This window comes from Chelonia mydas, chromosome 24 (genome assembly GCF_015237465.2).
Source record: "Chelonia mydas isolate rCheMyd1 chromosome 24, rCheMyd1.pri.v2, whole genome shotgun sequence".
Taxonomy (NCBI): domain Eukaryota; kingdom Metazoa; phylum Chordata; order Testudines; family Cheloniidae; genus Chelonia; species Chelonia mydas.
In genome coordinates, this window is record NC_051264.2 from 7,084,849 (window position 1) to 7,101,710 (window position 16,862).

At 56.9% G+C, this 16,862-nt stretch overlaps 1 protein-coding gene across 3 annotated transcripts; it reads left to right on the plus strand.

Annotated features, from left to right (window-relative positions):
* Positions 1-2,153: 2,153 nt before the first annotated feature.
* Positions 2,154-13,507, plus strand: CIART (circadian associated repressor of transcription). Of its 3 annotated transcripts, none has more exons than XM_037883163.2 (6): positions 2,154-2,251; positions 8,135-8,692; positions 9,542-9,617; positions 11,163-11,241; positions 12,084-12,207; positions 12,726-13,507. In XM_037883163.2, exons 2-6 carry the CDS (start codon positions 8,147-8,149, stop codon positions 13,335-13,337), a joined length of 1,437 nt encoding a protein of 478 aa, XP_037739091.1. In that variant the 5' UTR covers positions 2,154-2,251; positions 8,135-8,146; the 3' UTR covers positions 13,338-13,507. The 3 variants fall into 3 exon arrangements, with proteins under 3 accessions (XP_037739091.1, XP_007068159.2, XP_027686121.2); XM_007068097.4 differs by lacking the exon at positions 2,154-2,251 and adding an exon at positions 5,294-5,671; XM_027830320.3 differs by lacking the exon at positions 2,154-2,251 and adding an exon at positions 5,963-6,123.
* Positions 13,508-16,862: the final 3,355 nt, after the last annotated feature.

Here is a 16,862-nt window from a genome sequence, read left to right on the forward strand (position 1 = left end):
TTTTTAGAGCAATGAGACTAGAAGCAGGACATCTGGGTTCTATTCCCAGATCTGCCACTGGCTCACTGTGGGGTGAGATGCAAGTCACTTCCTGTCTCTTTGGCTCAGTTTCTCCCTCTGGAAAGTGAGGACGGAGTAATTGATTACAAATTACCGGATGGTAACATGAACAGGAATTCACCCCAGAGAGGGAACAGGCCTGTTGGAACTGGACGTACTAGCTCCCTTCCAATGCAGGATCATTCCCTACAGCATGGTATATAGCACATTTAGGCCAGCTTAGTAAGTGTTGAACATCCCAGGCTGTCCAGGGGGAACAGAGCGGCAGTGACAGATCACAGAGCACCTTTACATTATGTGCACCGCTGAGACTGATGTCAGCAGCAGGGAACATAGAATAATAGACCTCAGCCACCCCACAGCATATAACAGCACTTTACAACAAAAGCCACTTTGCTGATGCTTTTGCCACATCCCAGGGCCATAAACGAGTTGGCTATATGCCCCTGCATGCAGTCACAGTGGCATGACACTGGAGGTCATGAGCATGCACGCAACAGTAAGGTTTGTTATGCTCATTAAGGCCTTAATTCAGCAAAGCATTTAAGCACGTATGTTAACTTTAACTGTCCTCTGAAGTCAAGGGGACTAAATAGTGTGCTTAAGGGCTTTGATGTAGAAAGACAAACTGCTGCTTTGGGGCACTAAGGGCTCCAGCCGTTGCAGTGCTGTGTGCCCTTTATTCCTACTGACCCATTACCAGGACAATAGTGTCTGCAGCGCCCAGCCCCTCGTGGAGCTGGAGCTGCGAGCGGGACAGAGCTGGGCTCCTGGCCAGGACCCACCTTTCCCACGCAACCTCAGCAGGAAGTACAAGAGGAGTCATTTTTTATTTAAAAAAGCCATCAGACCAAAGAGGCTTTCAGAAGCGTCATCTTTTGAGGCAAATAGGTCCCTGTGTCTGGCTCGGGCCCAGGGAACGGGGCTGAGGCAGCTGCAGGGCAGGTTAAGCCTTCACCAGTGTTGTAGCAACCAGGCAAGGTACTAACGAACTTCAACAGGACTTTATTTTTGAAGTGGAAACCTCTTTACCAAGCTGCTGCTGCACCCTCGGTAGCTCTCACGCCATCTCCTCAACTCCCCCCCCCCCCCCTCCTGTTTCCTGTCCTTTCAGACTCCCAACAGCCAGTGCTCCCAGTTCTAATAATTACAAGCCGCATCTAAACACCGCAACCAGCTCCCAGTTCCTCTCCACAGCTCCCACCCCTCTCCTCCCCCATCTCTTTTGCTCTTTTCCTTTCTACCCTTCTCTTCCCCCATCCACCTGTCTCCTTCCCCTCATGCTCCCTGTCCCTGCTGCTGTCCCCTTAGCAGCCCCCTGTGCTGTGTACATACCCTGCCATACCCCCTCCCCATCTCCCTCCCACCTGTGCCTACCCACCAACTTCTCCCATCCCATTTCTCTTGCTTCCCTGCAGTGTCCTCTGGCCTCTCCACTGACTGTGTTTCCCCAGCCATAAGCCACTCCTATCCCTGCTGGGGATCGCAGCGCACACCCCCGTCTCCCCAGTCCTTCCAGCCCCTCTCCTCTCTGTGTCCTCCAGCTGTTTCCTCTTCTCAGCCCCTCCCCCAACTCCTCTGCCCCCTAAACCTCTGTGGACCTCCAGTCCTGCCCTTTCTCTTCCCCCCGAGCCCCTATGGTCTCCTCCTCTGCCTTCACCAGGTCCCCCTCCTCTGCCCCATTGCCCTCTATGGGTCCCCTATCTCTGCCCCATTGCCCTTTACGGAAACCCCCATCACATTTCCCCCCCTCCTGCCCAGCCCCCTTCGATGCGGCAGGCTGACACAAGGGGGCGTGTCCTTCTCCCTTGCCCCGCCCCCAGGCCCCTGCGTCCAGCTCCCGCAGCCACATGTAGGGGCGTGGCCTCGAGCTCCACCCTCCCGGCCAATCGGTTCAGCGCTGCTCCGGCATTGGGCTGCAGGGGAGCCGCCGAGCCCCAATTAGGGGCAGGGGGCGTGGCTGTAGGGCGGTGGCCCGCGCCCCGGGGGTGGGCTCGGGGAGCCAATGGGAGCGGGGCGGGCGGGGCCCGGCGGGAGGCACGTGCCGGGCCGCACGTGGCCGCGTGGCGCCCGCACTGAGCCGGGGGCGGGGACCGAGCGCCGGGCTGGGGACGGGGACGGGCTGGGTGTGGAGCGGAGCCGGAGCCGCCCGGGGACAGAGCAGAGGGAGCGGAGCGGGGAACGGGATCAGGTGAGGAGCTGGAGGCTCGCTGGGATCCAGGGGGCCGGGCAGGGGCTCGGGGCTTGGGCAGGGAGCTGGGAGCCGGACTGGGGGACGGACACCAGCCTGGGACCCGCCGGCGTCAGGGATCGGGACCCCCTTCTCCCGCCCGAGCCTGGGACCCGCCGGCATCAGGGATCGGGACCCCCCCCTCCCGCCCCAGCCTGGGACCCGCCCTCTCCCGCCCGAGCCTGGGACCCGCCGGCATCAGGGATCGGGACCCCCCTCTCCCGCCCCAGCCTGGGACCCGCCCTCTCCCGCCCGAGCCTGGGACCCGCGGGCGTCAGGGATCGGGACCCCCCCCCTCCCGCCCCAGCCTGGGACCCGCCGGCATCAGGGATCGAGACCCCCCTTCTCCCGCCCGAGCCTGGGACCCGCCGGCATCAAGGATCGGGACCCCCCTTCTCCCGCCCGAGCCTGGGACCCGCCGGCATCAGGGATCGGGACCCCCCCCCTCTCCCGCCCCAGCCTGGGACCCGCCGGCGTCAGGGATCGGGACCCCCCCCTCCCGCCCCAGCCTGGGACCCGCCGGCATCAGGGATCGGGACCCCCCTTCTCCCGCCCGAGCCTGGGACCCGCCGGCATCAAGGATCGGGACCCCCCTTCTCCCGCCCCAGCCTGGGACCCGCCGGCGTCAGGGATCGGGACCCCCCTTCTCCCGCCCCAGCCTGGGACCCGCCGGCGTCAGGGATCGGGACCCCCCTTCTCCCGCCCCAGCCTGGGACCCGCCGGCGTCAGGGATCGGGACCCCCCTTCTCCCGCCCCAGCCTGGGACCCGCCGGCGTCAGGGATCGGGACCCCCCTTCTCCCGCCCGAGCCTGGGACCCGCCGGCATCAAGGATCGGGACCCCCCTTCTCCCGCCCGAGCCTGGGACCCGCCGGCATCAAGGATCGGGACCCCCCTTCTCCCGCCCCAGCCTGGGACCCGCCGGCGTCAGGGATCGGGACCCCCCTTCTCCCGCCCCAGCCTGGGACCCGCCGGCGTCAGGGATCGGGACCCCCCCTTTCCCGCCCGAGCCTGGGACCCGCCGGCATCAGGGATCGGGGACCCCCCTTTCCCGCCCGAGCCTGGGACCCGCCGGCATCAGGGATCGGGACCCCCCCTCTCCCGCCCGAGCCTGGGACCCGCCGACATCAGGGATCGGGACCCCCCCTCTCCCGCCCGAGCCTGGGACCCGCCGGCATCAGGGATCGGGACCCCCCCTCTCCCGCCCGAGCCTGGGACCCGCCGACATCAGGGATCGGGATCCCCCCTTTCCCGCCCGAGCCTGGGACCCGCCGGCATCAGGGATCGGGATCCCCCCTTTCCCGCCCGAGCCTGGGACCCGCCGGCATCAGGGATCGGGACCCCCCCTTTCCCGCCCGAGCCTGGGACCCGCCGGCATCAGGGATCGGGACCCCCCCTCTCCCGCCCCAGCCTGGGACCCGCCGGCATCAGGGATCGGGACCCCCCCTCTCCCGCCCCAGCCTGGGACCCGCCGGCATCAGGGATCGGGACCCCCCCTCTCCCGCCCGAGCCTGGGACCCGCCGGATTCAGGGATCGGGACCCCCCCTCTCCCGCCCGAGCCTGGGACCCGCCGGCATCAGGGATCGGGACCCCCCCTCTCCCGCCCGAGCCTGGGACCCGCCGGCATCAGGGATCGGGACCCCCCCTCTCCCGCCCGAGCCTGGGACCCGCCGGCATCAGGGATCGGGACCCCCCCCTCTCCCGCCCGAGCCTGGGCCCCGCCGGCATCAGGGATCGGGACCCCCCCTCTCCCGCCCGAGCCTGGGACCCGCCGGCATCAGGGATCGGGACCCCCCCTCTCCCGCCCGAGCCTGGGACCCGCCGGCATCAGGGATCGGGACCCCCCCTCTCCCACCCCAGCCTGGGATCCGCTGGCATCAGGGATCGGGACCCCCCTTCTCCCGCCCGAGCCTGGGACCCGCCGGCATCAGGGATCGGGACCCCCCCTCTGCCCCCAGGCCCCTCCGCCCCCTCCAGCCTGGGACCCGCCGGCATCTGGGCTCGGGCTCCCCCCTCCGCCCCCTCCAGCCTGGGACCCGCCGGCATCTGAGGTCGGGCTCCCCCCTCCGCCCGGGACCCGCCGGCATCAGGGATCGGGACCCCCCTCCGCTCCCTCCAGCCTGGGACCCGTTGGCATCAGGGATCGGGCTCCTCTCCCCGCCCCCCCAGCCTGTGACCCGTTGGCGTCAGGGATCGGGCTCCTGCCCCGCCCCCCGCCCAGCCTGTGACCCGTTGGCATCACGGATCGGGCTCCTCCCCCCACCCCCTCAGCTGTGACCCATTGGCGTCAGGGATAGGATCTGGGGCCCCTCCCCCAGCCTGTGACCTACTGGCATTAGGGATCGCGCCCCCCCAGCCCTGGCCTGTGACCTGCCGGCATCAGGGATTGAGTCCAGGGTCTTTCTCCGCCCAGCCTGGAACCCACTGGACCCGGGCCCCCCCCCGGCCAGGATCAGGTGAAAGGACCCTGCGCCCTTGGGAGGATCAGTCCCCCCCCACCCCACCCCCGTGTGTGCACCTCCCGGGAGGATTCTCTTTTCCTACCAGAATGTGAGGATCCAGACACCACTCCCCTCCCCCCCCCCCCCACAATGCTTTTCTGTGGAGTGTCTGGATCCCAGCATTGTCCCCGAGCACAGAGGAGTCCGTTCCAGATCCCGAGGGCCAGCATTGCGGCTCCCCACCAATCCCGGGAGGAAACCTGACCCCTGGAAGCATGCAAGGGGTTTAGCGCAACGGGGTGGGGAAGGGATTAATCTGCCCCGTGTCTGAACGATGGTGACCTGAGTGGAAGGGAGGGGGGATATGGAGGGTGTGCATGCAGGGGGCTCTGCATCAGGGCTGTGTGTGTATGACTGGCATGGAGGGGCAGGGTGTGAATGGCAATGACTTGAGTGTGTAACATGTGAATAGTGTGTGCGCTGGGGTTAGTGCGTGAATGGCAGGAGGGGCATGCAGGTGTGTGTGTGTGTGTGTGTGTGTGTGAAGGGAAGGGCCAGGGAGAGAGTGTGCCTGCTTTCAGAAGGAGAGGCCGGGGCTGTGTGTGAGAGAATTCGACCAGTGTGCACGGCTCATTGTGTCGCATGGCATGGGGACAGCCCCGTCCCTGATTGCAGCAGCCATCCAGACAGCACGACTCTTGGTGTCGAGGCGCGGATGCGTGTTTAATCTAGGTCAGCAACGTGCGGTGGTGGCTGGCTGCGTTGCAGGCAAGGTGCTGGCTAGGCTCCGGATCCTGTACTGGGTGAAGGGAAGGAGGAACGACTCAGGTTCTCAGGGTGGTGACCCTGGGCGGGTTTAGTGGAAGGACGTTTGCTGGGGAGGAAGGAGCTGCCGTGCAGGTTCCTACTCGAGATCTCCTGCTGAGTTCCAAGCATAGCAGGTTGGTTTCTTTAGCAAAGGGACTGGAGGGTGCTGCTGGGTCTGAAGTTCGGAGGGGGCTGCTGGGTCTTGTAGCACCAGCGTAACTGGTTTCGTCGAAGCAGGAGTGCTGCCGGGGCTGGTCCGTGGCACCAGGGGGTTGACTACTTTGGGAAGAGACTTGGGGTATAGGGAGAAGGGCATGTTCTGTAGCAAAGCGAGCGGGACCCCCACCCCTCCACTGAGTCACCACCGCCGAGGCACTCTGACAGCTGATGGCAGCTTGTAGGTTAACGTGCCCCTGTCACTCCCCAGCCTTCTTGGATAAAACACCTGCTGCACTTGGAAACCTCCCCCTTTGCCTGTGCTACTGCAGAGAGAGCCCGGCACCAGACCAGGAAACACCCAGGCGGGTTCAGTTCCCAGCAAGGTGGACACGTCCGTTTATTGGGTCCCGGAGGGCTACCTGTGTCGGTGCGTTGGGCTAGACCTAAAAAACAACAAGACCTGTGTATACCAAAAATCCCACGTGTGTGTGTGTGTGCGTGCGCACGCAGGGCGTGCCGTGTATGGAAAGGCAGGTGGGGGTGGTGAGTGTGTTGATGCCTTCTGCTCCTAGGAAGTGGGTGCAGGATGGCAGGGAACTTAGCGATGCTGCACATCTTGTGTGTGGTTTGGGATCTTTGGGGGTGGAAGCCGCTTGTGTCTGTTTTGTGACATTGGCTCTGTGAAGCATGCCCTTAGAACAGCCTCTCCAGGATTTCTCCCTGCCTGCTACTCTCTGTTGGCCAATTTACGGGTGAAAGGCCACATTTCTCACTTGGGGCTTGTTGATTTCTCGCCAGCCGTTTGGCTGGCAGCAGGGTAGCTGCTGTGAGTTGGCAGTTGGCATCTGTCTAAAACAGAGCAGGAGAATAAAGCGTAGAAGCTTCTCATCTTTGTCTGCCACGCCATGGAGGAAAGGGTTACAGATTTATGTCTGCCTGCAGTGATGGGAAGGAGGGGAAGGCTGGAGCCCTGCCTTCCCTAAGTTTATGATCCGATGTCACCCAGTAGCTGGGACCAGTGCTCTGTTACAGAGGCCGTAGGTGCTGACTGCATTGAGTCAGCCAGACAGTCCCTTTCTAATCAGACTGGCACACCCTGCTCTTATCTCTTAATGTATTGGAGAAACCTTCTATCATTTAGATGTGTAGTTTGTCCTCTGCTTATTTTACCTGCCGGGTTAAACTCTTGCATTGCACAGCTCCAACATTCTCTGATTTTTTTTTAATTCACTTGTTTCCTGTCTGGTGGGCACTTGTATTTAGTATATTGACTTATGAGCTGTTCATTTTATACGAGTCCAAATCGAAAGGACACAGACTAATATCACTCTAGTATTACGTTGTTAGTGGTCACTTTTGTACCCTGAGGTTGCTAACATTTTCGCTGCGTAAACATTTTCTCGATGCACCACAGAAGTGGTTTAACGGGTCAATTTAGGTTCTGCAGAAAAGAGATCTTACTAAGAAACTAAGACTGATCAGAATGTCCCCATGGATTTGTGTGTGTGTGTGTGTGTGTATTTAATGCCAGTTTTTGTTTTGTTTGAAACCTTTCCCCTGCTGTGTTTGCAACCCAAACCTTGCAGCACCTGTACATGTGAACCAGAAAATGAAACGCCAAGTTATATGTTTCTGTTTGTCCAAGTGGAAGCAACCCCTCTCCCTTCCCCAGTGGGGAAGGTCCTGATCCCTGAGTAGGGTTCCTAGTGCTGCCTTAATACACATAAGAATTGTGTTTCCCCTTCTTAATATTTAGCAGACTGTGCTGTAAAACCGGGCAGGAAACGTAGCTTTTTCCCAACTGACTTTGAAACTGCCTGTGTCCGTGGCAATGAGGTTGCTAGGATATTTTGTTGTCCATATCCTGTAATGCTTCTGCATGGAGTAATGCCATCGATGGCGGCAAGGGAAGCCTGTCGTTGTAAACTTTACACCCTCCCCCACTCACTAGTTCAGGCTCCATGCATGTCACTCCTCCTCCCGCTCCCATCAAGTGTCTGGGAGCTGACTTGTGCACCCACCCGCTGCAGGGCTGCTCTGTGGACCCTTCGGCTGCCCCGACAGTGAAACCCAATGGGTGCCTTGTCACCATGCAGCCGCTGATGGGAACAGAGTGGTCGCATCTGGAACAGCTTCTGCTGGCAAGCTCTATCCAGGAACTGCAACTGCACAGGGTCCATTTGGCTCCCGTTGTCTTTACCCCTTTGTGTTCAGCCACCTCCCCCCAGTAAACCAGAGGAGACCTTGATTTTTAGCTGTCCTCGAGGAAATTATTCTAAAGCCTCCTTTTATAAACGCGGGTCAGCAGCCGTGCTAAGAGACCCTGGGCTGTTGGGTCTGGGGATGCCCGGGAGGCAAACGGTAGGATCTCTAAGGCATTCTTTGTTGCTGTTACTGGCAGCATCTTCATTCGTTTGCCCGTTTTTGGTCCCTGACAGGTTCCCGCAGTCATGGAGTCCCCCAACAGCATGTCGTCCTGCGAGTCTCTGTATTCGGTCGACAGTGCTGCCAGCGACGAAGAGGACAAGTGTTACGACTTTGGCATCTTCCTGTCGGACAGCGAGAGCGAGGTGGAGAAGGACACCCGCTCCGGAGGGGAGAGGATTCCCTTTTCTCCCAAGTCGGCATGGACTAGCCCCAGCCTGCCAGGCCGGGACTGCAAACGCAGGACAGTGAAACCCATTTTGCAGAGCTCTGCTAGGCAACGGCCTTCGAGTCAGTGTGGCCGGTTTCCCGGGGCGTTGGAAGGCAGATACCCCTCGGCCTACGCTTGTTTGATGGATGGGGATGGCAGCCTGGCCGGGAGGACTCTGAGCCAGAAGAGGGTGGAGAGCGGACGGAAGCGTCTGATCCGTCCTGCAGGGGAGAGGGAATACCCCGAGTATGCTGAAAAGCCCGCTGCCCACGGGATGAAAAGGCAAAGGAATGGGGAAACGGAGATGAGGGAAGCTCCGACGTTGCCCTTGACCGACGGCGACCGGTTGTTTGCCCAGAAGGTGAGTCTATGAGAATATCCAGGGAAGCGGGTGTCAGCAGGGAGGGAGTTACTTGGGAAGGGGTGAAGTGTGCGATCAAATGGGACACGAGGCCTGATCCAGGCTGGGATTCCTCACCTGCCGGCTTCATACACCAATGCCATTGGCAAAGCCTCGCCCTCTTTGCACCTTTGATCCCATCAAATAGCCAAGGCCCTGTAGACGCTGAAGCTGGTGGGTGGAATACATGGTGTGAGCCTGCTGGACATCTAGCTGTCTGCGTTATTAGTGTCAGGGTGATCGTGCCTCAGTTTCCCATGTGCTGTGGCCAGTGCAGACTGAGATGTGAGCTGGGCACCCTATGGACTGGAAAAAATTGAGGGCAGTGGGGAAGGACTAGCATGGGGAAGGAAAACGAGTGGTCAGCTTCGTCGTAATGGTGAAGGGATGGGAATTGGAATTCTTGGGGTCACTTGCATTAGCACCATGAGCCCTTCAGGATTAGTGGCATTAAGTATTCATACTGCAGCAATGTGTAAGAGCCCCAGTCGTGGACCAGGGCCCTGTGGTGCTAGGTGCTGTACAGACCCAGAACAAAGACTGTCTCTGCTCCCAAAAGCTTACAGTCTGGGGAGGGTCATAAAATAAGATGAAATAAGTGCATTACTGGGGATTAAAGCGAGTGCTTTAGAGCCCACCTCGTTGTATTCACACCTCGCTGCCCAGCACAGCTGCACAGGGGTCCTGCATCAGGTGCAAAACCAGCCCCAGGGATGCGCCGGGAGAGGCTTGTGCGGATGGGTTGGGGGAAGCCCAGAAGTGGGATCGTCCCAGACGGGCTGGCTCACTTTTTGTGCTCCTTCTCTGCAGTGCCGGGAACTCCAGGGCTTCATCAGGCCTCTCGCGGAGCTTCTGAATGGGCTGAAGAAAGGTCGCTATGAGCGAGGTAAATGCCGTTCCTCATGCTTCTCCCTCACCAGAGGGGTCTGACGCCGCCACGTGGCTATTAAACTGCAGGGAATTATTTCCCCTCTCTCCCCCTTCTGATTCCTAAATCAGAGGCCAGTGGCCATCTCCGGGCCTTTTGCTGGAGTGGCATTCAGAATCTGGCCCTTCATTGATGCTTGTAAAGTGCTACGTAAGTAGTCAGGATCTTTCAGCCTGAATGCCGTTGAGAAAATGGGCCAGATCCCCGGCTGGTATAAATCAATGTCACTCCGCTGATGTCAGCAGATCTGTGCTGAGGATCTGGCACAATTCCTCTGACTTCTTTTTCCTAGCGTGGGGCTGCTGTTTCATCATGTTGGCCCTATGGCTCAATCACCTGTTGTGTTTACATATTAATCTGATTACATCTGCTAGCAGGAGGCTGCCCTGCCCTGGAATGGGAAGGGATTTGAGGATCTAGTGGGTGTCACAGCTCTGAGATCCTGTACGTTCTAGGATACTAGATACGGGTGCTTTACCATTGCTCGATACTTAAGAGGCTTGTGTGTTAGGTACCCAACATTCTTTGTTTTCCCCTCATTCCTCTGCTCCTGAAAAGAATTGTAGTGCCAGATGTGGTCTAATGTGTAGTCATTTGGCACTAGCTTATTCCCCTTACAAGATCTTTTTCCCTAAATTCCTTCTTTCTGTTTATAGCTCTCTCTTGAGCCCTGATCTTAATTTCTGCCCCTTGGTTGACTGTGCTAAATTGCCTAGTAAAGAAGGCCATTGTGAGCTGTACTGATCGCAGCGTGAGCTGATAAATTCCCAGGGAGCTGCTTGCTCTTTGTAGCGCTGCTTTCCTGCCCTGATAACACGCTGTTGGAAATATGAAAGAGAAGGCTTTCATTGACGCGCCCCGTCGGCCCTGTGAGCCTGCTCTCCTTTCTCTCTCAGCGTGCTGTTTACACGTGTCTCCGTGCGTGCAAGTTTCCATCAGCCAGACACGTGTCTCGCTGCCTGCTTGTGTCACGCCCACTCTTGGCTGTGAAGAAATGATTATGGCTTGGAATAACGTGCAAGAAGGCAGCTGGTGAGGCGTGATACCTGCCCTTCAGAAAGTCATCACATGGTGCTAATAGAGCCCCGGGGGCACCTGCTTCTCCAGCATACAAGCCTTTCCCATGCTGGCTGCATTACGGGGGTGATTTCTCCTAGTACGACAGCCCCCGCTGCAAGGAGCAGAGGCTGCAATTCACTGTATCTGCAGTGGGAGGGCAAAGACATGAGTGTCTCAACCCCCCACCCCCCCCGCATTGTGCTGGCCTTTTCCTCCAGCTAATCTGAGGGCTAGGTTCTTGCGTCTGTCCATGTTGCATGTAATTGGCGTGATCTCTCCATAATCTCCCCTGGGTAATCAGTCTGAGCAGTGTGGAGGCTGAATCAGCCTGGCGCTGGCTTCCCAAGCCACTGCTTTCTCTCCAGGCTCCCTAGCGCAATAAAGTTGGCTCGGTTTGTCTGTAAACTAATAGCTGGGCCTTGGTGTGTTTCTCCCCCCCACCAGGTTTAAGCAGCTTCCAGCGGAGTGTGGCTATGGACAGGATTCAGAGGATAGTTGGAGTCCTGCAAAAGCCAGAAATGGGGTAAGCATCTCCTCCACGAAATCATTATAACAGCTCAGCAGAGGTTGGTGTGCGACTGGCTGCAGGAGTGGGAGCCAGACAGTGCACAAACTCTGTCCAGTGTTTCCAGAATCAGGAAACTTCCCACTGAACTCCTGGGCTGCTGCATTGAGAGTGTCGGTGCCCCAGCTCGCTTACAGTTTGACTCACAGGCACCCCAGGTTAAACACCCCCGGGCTGAGGTCTGCCTTGGGCATCAGTAGAGAAACAGCTGGATTCATATCACTCTGCAACTCCTGGCTTTTGATTCCCCCACTGGCAGCAATCACCCATGACTGGTAGTGCTGGATTGCCCTGCCGCACGCAGCCTAGGAAATGCCCCTGGGCTTCGAACCAAGCCAAGTCCTGGCGCACAGTGAAGCCACAAATTACTTGCTACCCTTGTCCCTTTGCTTCGCTGAAATCTCTAATCCTGTTGCAGAGGGAAGCTCTGGGGAGGGAGGGAGACGTTCCTTTTGGGCAAAGGGGAGGGGAGCGTCAAAGTACTGAGTTTCTGCTATTCTGTAACTTGAAATTCAAAGCCCAGATCTTAAAAGTTGAGGCCCATCTTTTTGTTGGGGGAACTTGGCCTGTTTTGGAGGCCTCTTTCTCTCTCTCTCTGAAAGAGAGGCAGCCGTACGGAATAACAGGGCAGTCTCCTTGCTGCAGGAGCCTGACTGTCTCTTCTGTCTCATGTTACTTGTGTGATACCCGCGCGAGGCGCCAGGCTGTGACCAATCTGTCTGGGCTCAGCAGGGTAAAACGATGCACAACGATCTCTCCTGGCTTGAGAGGAACCCCCTGTTTCTTTTCTCATCTTGCAGGGAGCGATACTTGGGCACCCTGCTGCAGGTAGAAATGATGCTGAAAGTTTGGTTCCCTCATGTCGCCTTGAACAGCTCCTGTCCTGATTCCAAACCAGCAGAGCATGCGTGCAAGCTAGCTAAGGTAAGGGAGCTTCCTTGCTGGATAACAGGACTATCCAATCTCTTCCATCTGTATATGGATTAAAGGCCCACGGATGAGGCTCCTCTAGGCCTGTCCTTGTCCGAGCGACGTGCTGTTTGGCAGGGTGGAGGTAGCTGTCCCTTGGGAGGGAGGTGGAATTACTAGTAGAACTGCAGCATGTAAAAGCTTTCGTCCAGCAGAATGGAGACGGAGCTGGGTCTGTGGCAGGCAGGATGCTGGCTGGTGGGGAGGAACTTCTGTGGCACATGCCGCACTTGGGACATGGGTGATGTGGGTCCTATAGGGGCTTGTCTGGTGTCAGTGAGGGCCACGTGTTGCTGAGAGGCCTGTCTGGTCTCCCCATGGGAGCTGTGGGTTCCTCCTCGCCTGCTCTTGCCACATCTGTCGGCCTTGTGGGGAGCTCTGGCAGGTCGGCCATATTGGCTGTAGCAGCCGAGGCTCTTGAAAGTCGACGCCGTCCCAGCCTAAGGTGCCCCCCTCTCTCCCCTCTCCTCCAGCAGTCCCACCCCAAGCCTTCAGCAGTGGACAGCCATGAAGGAAAGCCCGCGGTGCCCAGCGAAGACTCCGCCCAAAGGCCCGCCGCAGAGAAGCTGCACCTCACGGACCCGGCTGCAGCTAACGGCAAAGCCGGCACGGTGTGGAGGGAGGAGGCCTGCTTTCTGGCCGACTGGTCTGCCATGAACTTAACCTGGATGCACACCTCGCCCATCTGCAACCCGCCCCTGGGGCTGGCGAACCTAGGGCACTTGAATGCTGCTTTCAGCCAGGCCCTGCTCGGACCAAACGCGTGCGGGGTCATTCTCTTCCTCCACAACAACCTGATGGCCCCTGCGCCCTTCTTCCGCTCCACGTCCGTCGCTCCTGACAAGAGCTCGCCCGCCTACTGCCACCCCAAGCAACCTCCAGGTATGGGAGACCCGCCGAGATGCCAGAGTCTTCCCGGGGCCACGGCAGCAGGGAGCTACGTGCTTAGCCAGCATCGAAGCAGCCACTCCAGATCTTTGCCTCACTTGCCCACCTCCAGCAAGGAACCCAAGCCAGCAGCTGCTTGGACTGGGAATCGGGAGTCAGAACTGCTGGCTAGGAAAGGGCCCGTGTATTCCTCTTGATGCTCGGCTCGAGGCACTTCCCAAAATGTGTGAATTTTATTTCTTTTTTTATTTCTGCCTTTTTTTGTTTGTTTGTTTGTTTTTTAAAGTAAAACATTTCACGCCTGTGTAAAAGTCTGATAAACGTCCAGGAGGAAAATAATTAATGTTATTAAAAGGTTTAAACCAGAGCAGTTTCCAGACGAATGTGATCTTTTTTGATAAATGCTGTACAGTGGAAATACATTTCCCCTGCCCGCCCCTCCATTAATCCCCTTGTCAGTCCTGTAGCACTCATGCTTTGTGCTTCTCTCGAGCTTTTCAGGTCAATGTGAACTAATACTCACAATCTCCCCTGGGAGGTAGATAAATTGTCAAGCATATTTTGGGCATAGGACTGAGAGCCCAGAACTCCTGGGTTCTAATTTCAATTCTCACACACATGGCTGTGGGACAAATCCACTATCTTTGTGACTCAGTTTCTCCATCTGTAAAACAAGAATAATACTTGTCTACAACACTGTTAACCTAGCTACTAGGTACTGCTGACTGCAGAGTAATCTGAGACCTGTCCCACAGCTTGTAGCATCTCTCTCACCAATACATATCTAACTAGATGATACAGCACCTGGCACATCTCTGGAAGGCTGAGGGGAGAGACAGTAAATGCAAACTGCTAAAGGTGTAGCATGCCTAGGTATATTATTAACAACATCTCCCAGGAGAATGGGCCGCTCTTGTATAAGACAGGAGTGGCTGTGCATCGTTGGCTCACGTTCCCTGACATTACACACCCTCCTTGCACATTTCTAAACCAGGCCCACACAATTCACATGGATGGTTGAACAAAGCCTTTGCCTTAACACCTTATGTTGTAATGGTGCCTTTTGTTCTGCTGGATCCCGTGACATCAGGCAGACTCCTGAAGGCTCTCCTCACCAGCTACCAAAATGCACCTAGCTCTGGAGTGGAACATGTGGCCGCTGTTAGCAGGCAGCAACTCTGCTACCCCTGCTCCAGGGCAGGAAGTGGAAAAACAACGCAAGAAATGACAAGGGGATTGAGGCAAGTGAGGATGGGTATTTGGGTTGGATGCCAGAACTCTTGCAACAATTGGCATGGGATCTTCAGTGATGACAAGGGGTCAGATTTTGTTTGTTTTGTCACCCAAGAAACCGACTGCAGCCGCAGCGCCTCCCATCCCCAAGCTACAGCACCGGCTCAGGATGCTCTTGGAGGTGAGAGCCCCATTTTTATTATTTGTGCTAGGTGCTGTACAAACAAAGGACAAAAAGACAGTCCCTGCCCCAAGGGACTTACAATGTAAGTATGTAAGTGAATTGCGAATGTGTCCTCCGGCATCTTGAATTTTCTATGTCTCCCACTTCAGTGCTAACCCAGCCTGGGTCACGTAATAGAGTGGGATCCCAGCAATGGGCAGTGGAGTGGGTAAGAACAGCATTTGCTGTTGCATTGAAATCCTAAACCAGTTCAGCCCGAATAAATGAAAGATTCTCAATTACACCTCTACCCCGATATAACGCGGTCCTCGGGAGCCAAAAAATCTTAGCGCCCTATAGGTGAAACCATGTTATATTGAACTTGCTTCGGCCTCGAGCATTTCCATTATTGATAGTCACTTCCTGCCCCCTGACTGACACCTCAGAACCCCTGACTACCCCCTCCAGAGACCCCCCCCTCCCAAGACCCTACCCCCATTTAAGCCCCCTCGCTCCTTGTCCCCTGACTGCCCCCTCCAGAAACACCCCCATCCCTAATCACCCCCAGGACCGCACCCCCTACCCAACCCCCCTGCTCCCTGTCCCCTGGCTGCCCTGACCCCTATCCACACCCCCGCCCCCTGACAGGCCCCCTGGGACTCCCACGCTCTATCCAATGCCCCCGTCCCCTGACCGCCCCACCCCCCAGAACCTCTGAACCATCCAACCCGCCCTGCTCCCTGTCCCCCGACCGTCCCCCGAGACCCTCTGCCCCTTATTCAACCCCTCGGCCCCAGCCTGGCACCCTTAACACACCGCTGAGAGCAGCGTGTCTGAGCCAGATGCACTGATCCACCAGAGCACGCTGCCTTGCCCCCCAGAGTGCTGCTTTACTGGGTTCTATCCAAATTCGTGTTATATTGGGTCACGTTATATGTGGGTAGAGGTGTATTTGCTAACCAATGGTCCTGATTACTTGGGTCTTGGGCTCCAGAAGCCTCCTTCTATTGTCAAGGCAAAAAGCCGCCTTGTGTTTTGAAAGGCATCTGTGCTTGCTAACCCAAAACACCTGTCCACACTAGGCAGAATATACTGCAGGCTGCATGTTGCCCTTAAAGCTATCTGATTTTAAGGGGCGGTGTGAAGGCTCAAAGCTACCTGCACTGTGCTTGAAGAGCATGGTGCAATGTGAATTTCTCACGTGCTGCACAGCATGACAATGTGCTGCTTGTTTTTTGTTGTTGTTGTTTTTTTAAGATAGTTAAAGATTAAACCTTTTAAAGTTGGCTTTAATACACTGTGAAATGCCTACCATTCTTATTTAAGCAATGGCCTGTGCGGGGAGGGGTAGCTCAGCGGTTTGAGCATTGGCCTGCTAAACCCAGGCTCGTGAGTTCAATCCTTGAGGGGGCCATTTAGGGATCTGGGGCAAAAACTGGGGATTGGTCCTGCTTTGAGCCGGGGGTTGGACTAGATACCTCCTGAGGTCCCTTCCCACCCTCATATTCTATGTACTGTTCAGTTAGCTGCCTTCTGATGTATGTTGCCAATACAGGACTAGGGTCTGAAAATCTCAACTAAGCCTTGATAAAATTTCCCTTTACATCTTTTTGGAATAAACTGTCCAGCGAAAAACTGTTGGAGTGGATTGGAACTCAGTAACCAGTCGTCGGAGATTTTATGGAAAAGAAAGATTCAATGTGCATGACGGGGCCCATTTTAAGAGGGTGGGTGGACGATGCATGTTGTTGGGCACTGGAAGGAAAAGCTGATGGCAGAAGAACAGGAGCAGAAAACGGCGCTGGACGGCCGATGTGGTATCCTGGGTGGACCTAAAGGCCTATTCATCCACCAAGAGATGAGCAGAGGGTCCTGCAGAATGGGCTACCATGGTTGCAAACCTCCAGGAATGGAGAAGCCACCTAAGAAGAAAGTAACCTGTCCACGTGAAGCAGGCGGTTATTCTCGCTAATAACAAGTTGGAAAGTTTTTATTCAATCCCAACCCAATTTTTTTTTCTACTGTCAGTTTTCCAAAAAAAAAACCCAGTACAAAACCCCCCACAGATGATGGAAGCGTCCATTCCCGCAACGACGCTGGGGGGCAAAAAAGCATTTGGAATGAAACTTCAGCCAGCTCTGCGAATGAGCCTTCGGGATAAACAGGCATCATTCAGCCTTTGCCCTGCAGTTGTGGCTGGTTACCCCAGTCCCAGAGCTGGCGGCCATTGTGCAAGGTGCTGCATGTTTCACTGCTATTAGGGGTATTAGAGTAACACCTAGGTGCCCCCGTCATGGACCAGGACCCCACTGAGCTCGGCACTATA

Coding starts and splice junctions, on each gene's coding strand:
- CIART (XM_037883163.2), top strand. CDS start 8,147: ATGGAGTCCCCCAACAGCATGTCGTCCTGCGAGTCTCTGTATTCGGTC. Junction 8,693..9,541: donor ACCGGTTGTTTGCCCAGAAG/GTGAGTCTATGA, acceptor CCTTCTCTGCAG/TGCCGGGAACTCCAGGGCTT. Junction 11,242..12,083: donor CTGCAAAAGCCAGAAATGGG/GTAAGCATCTCC, acceptor CTCATCTTGCAG/GGAGCGATACTTGGGCACCC.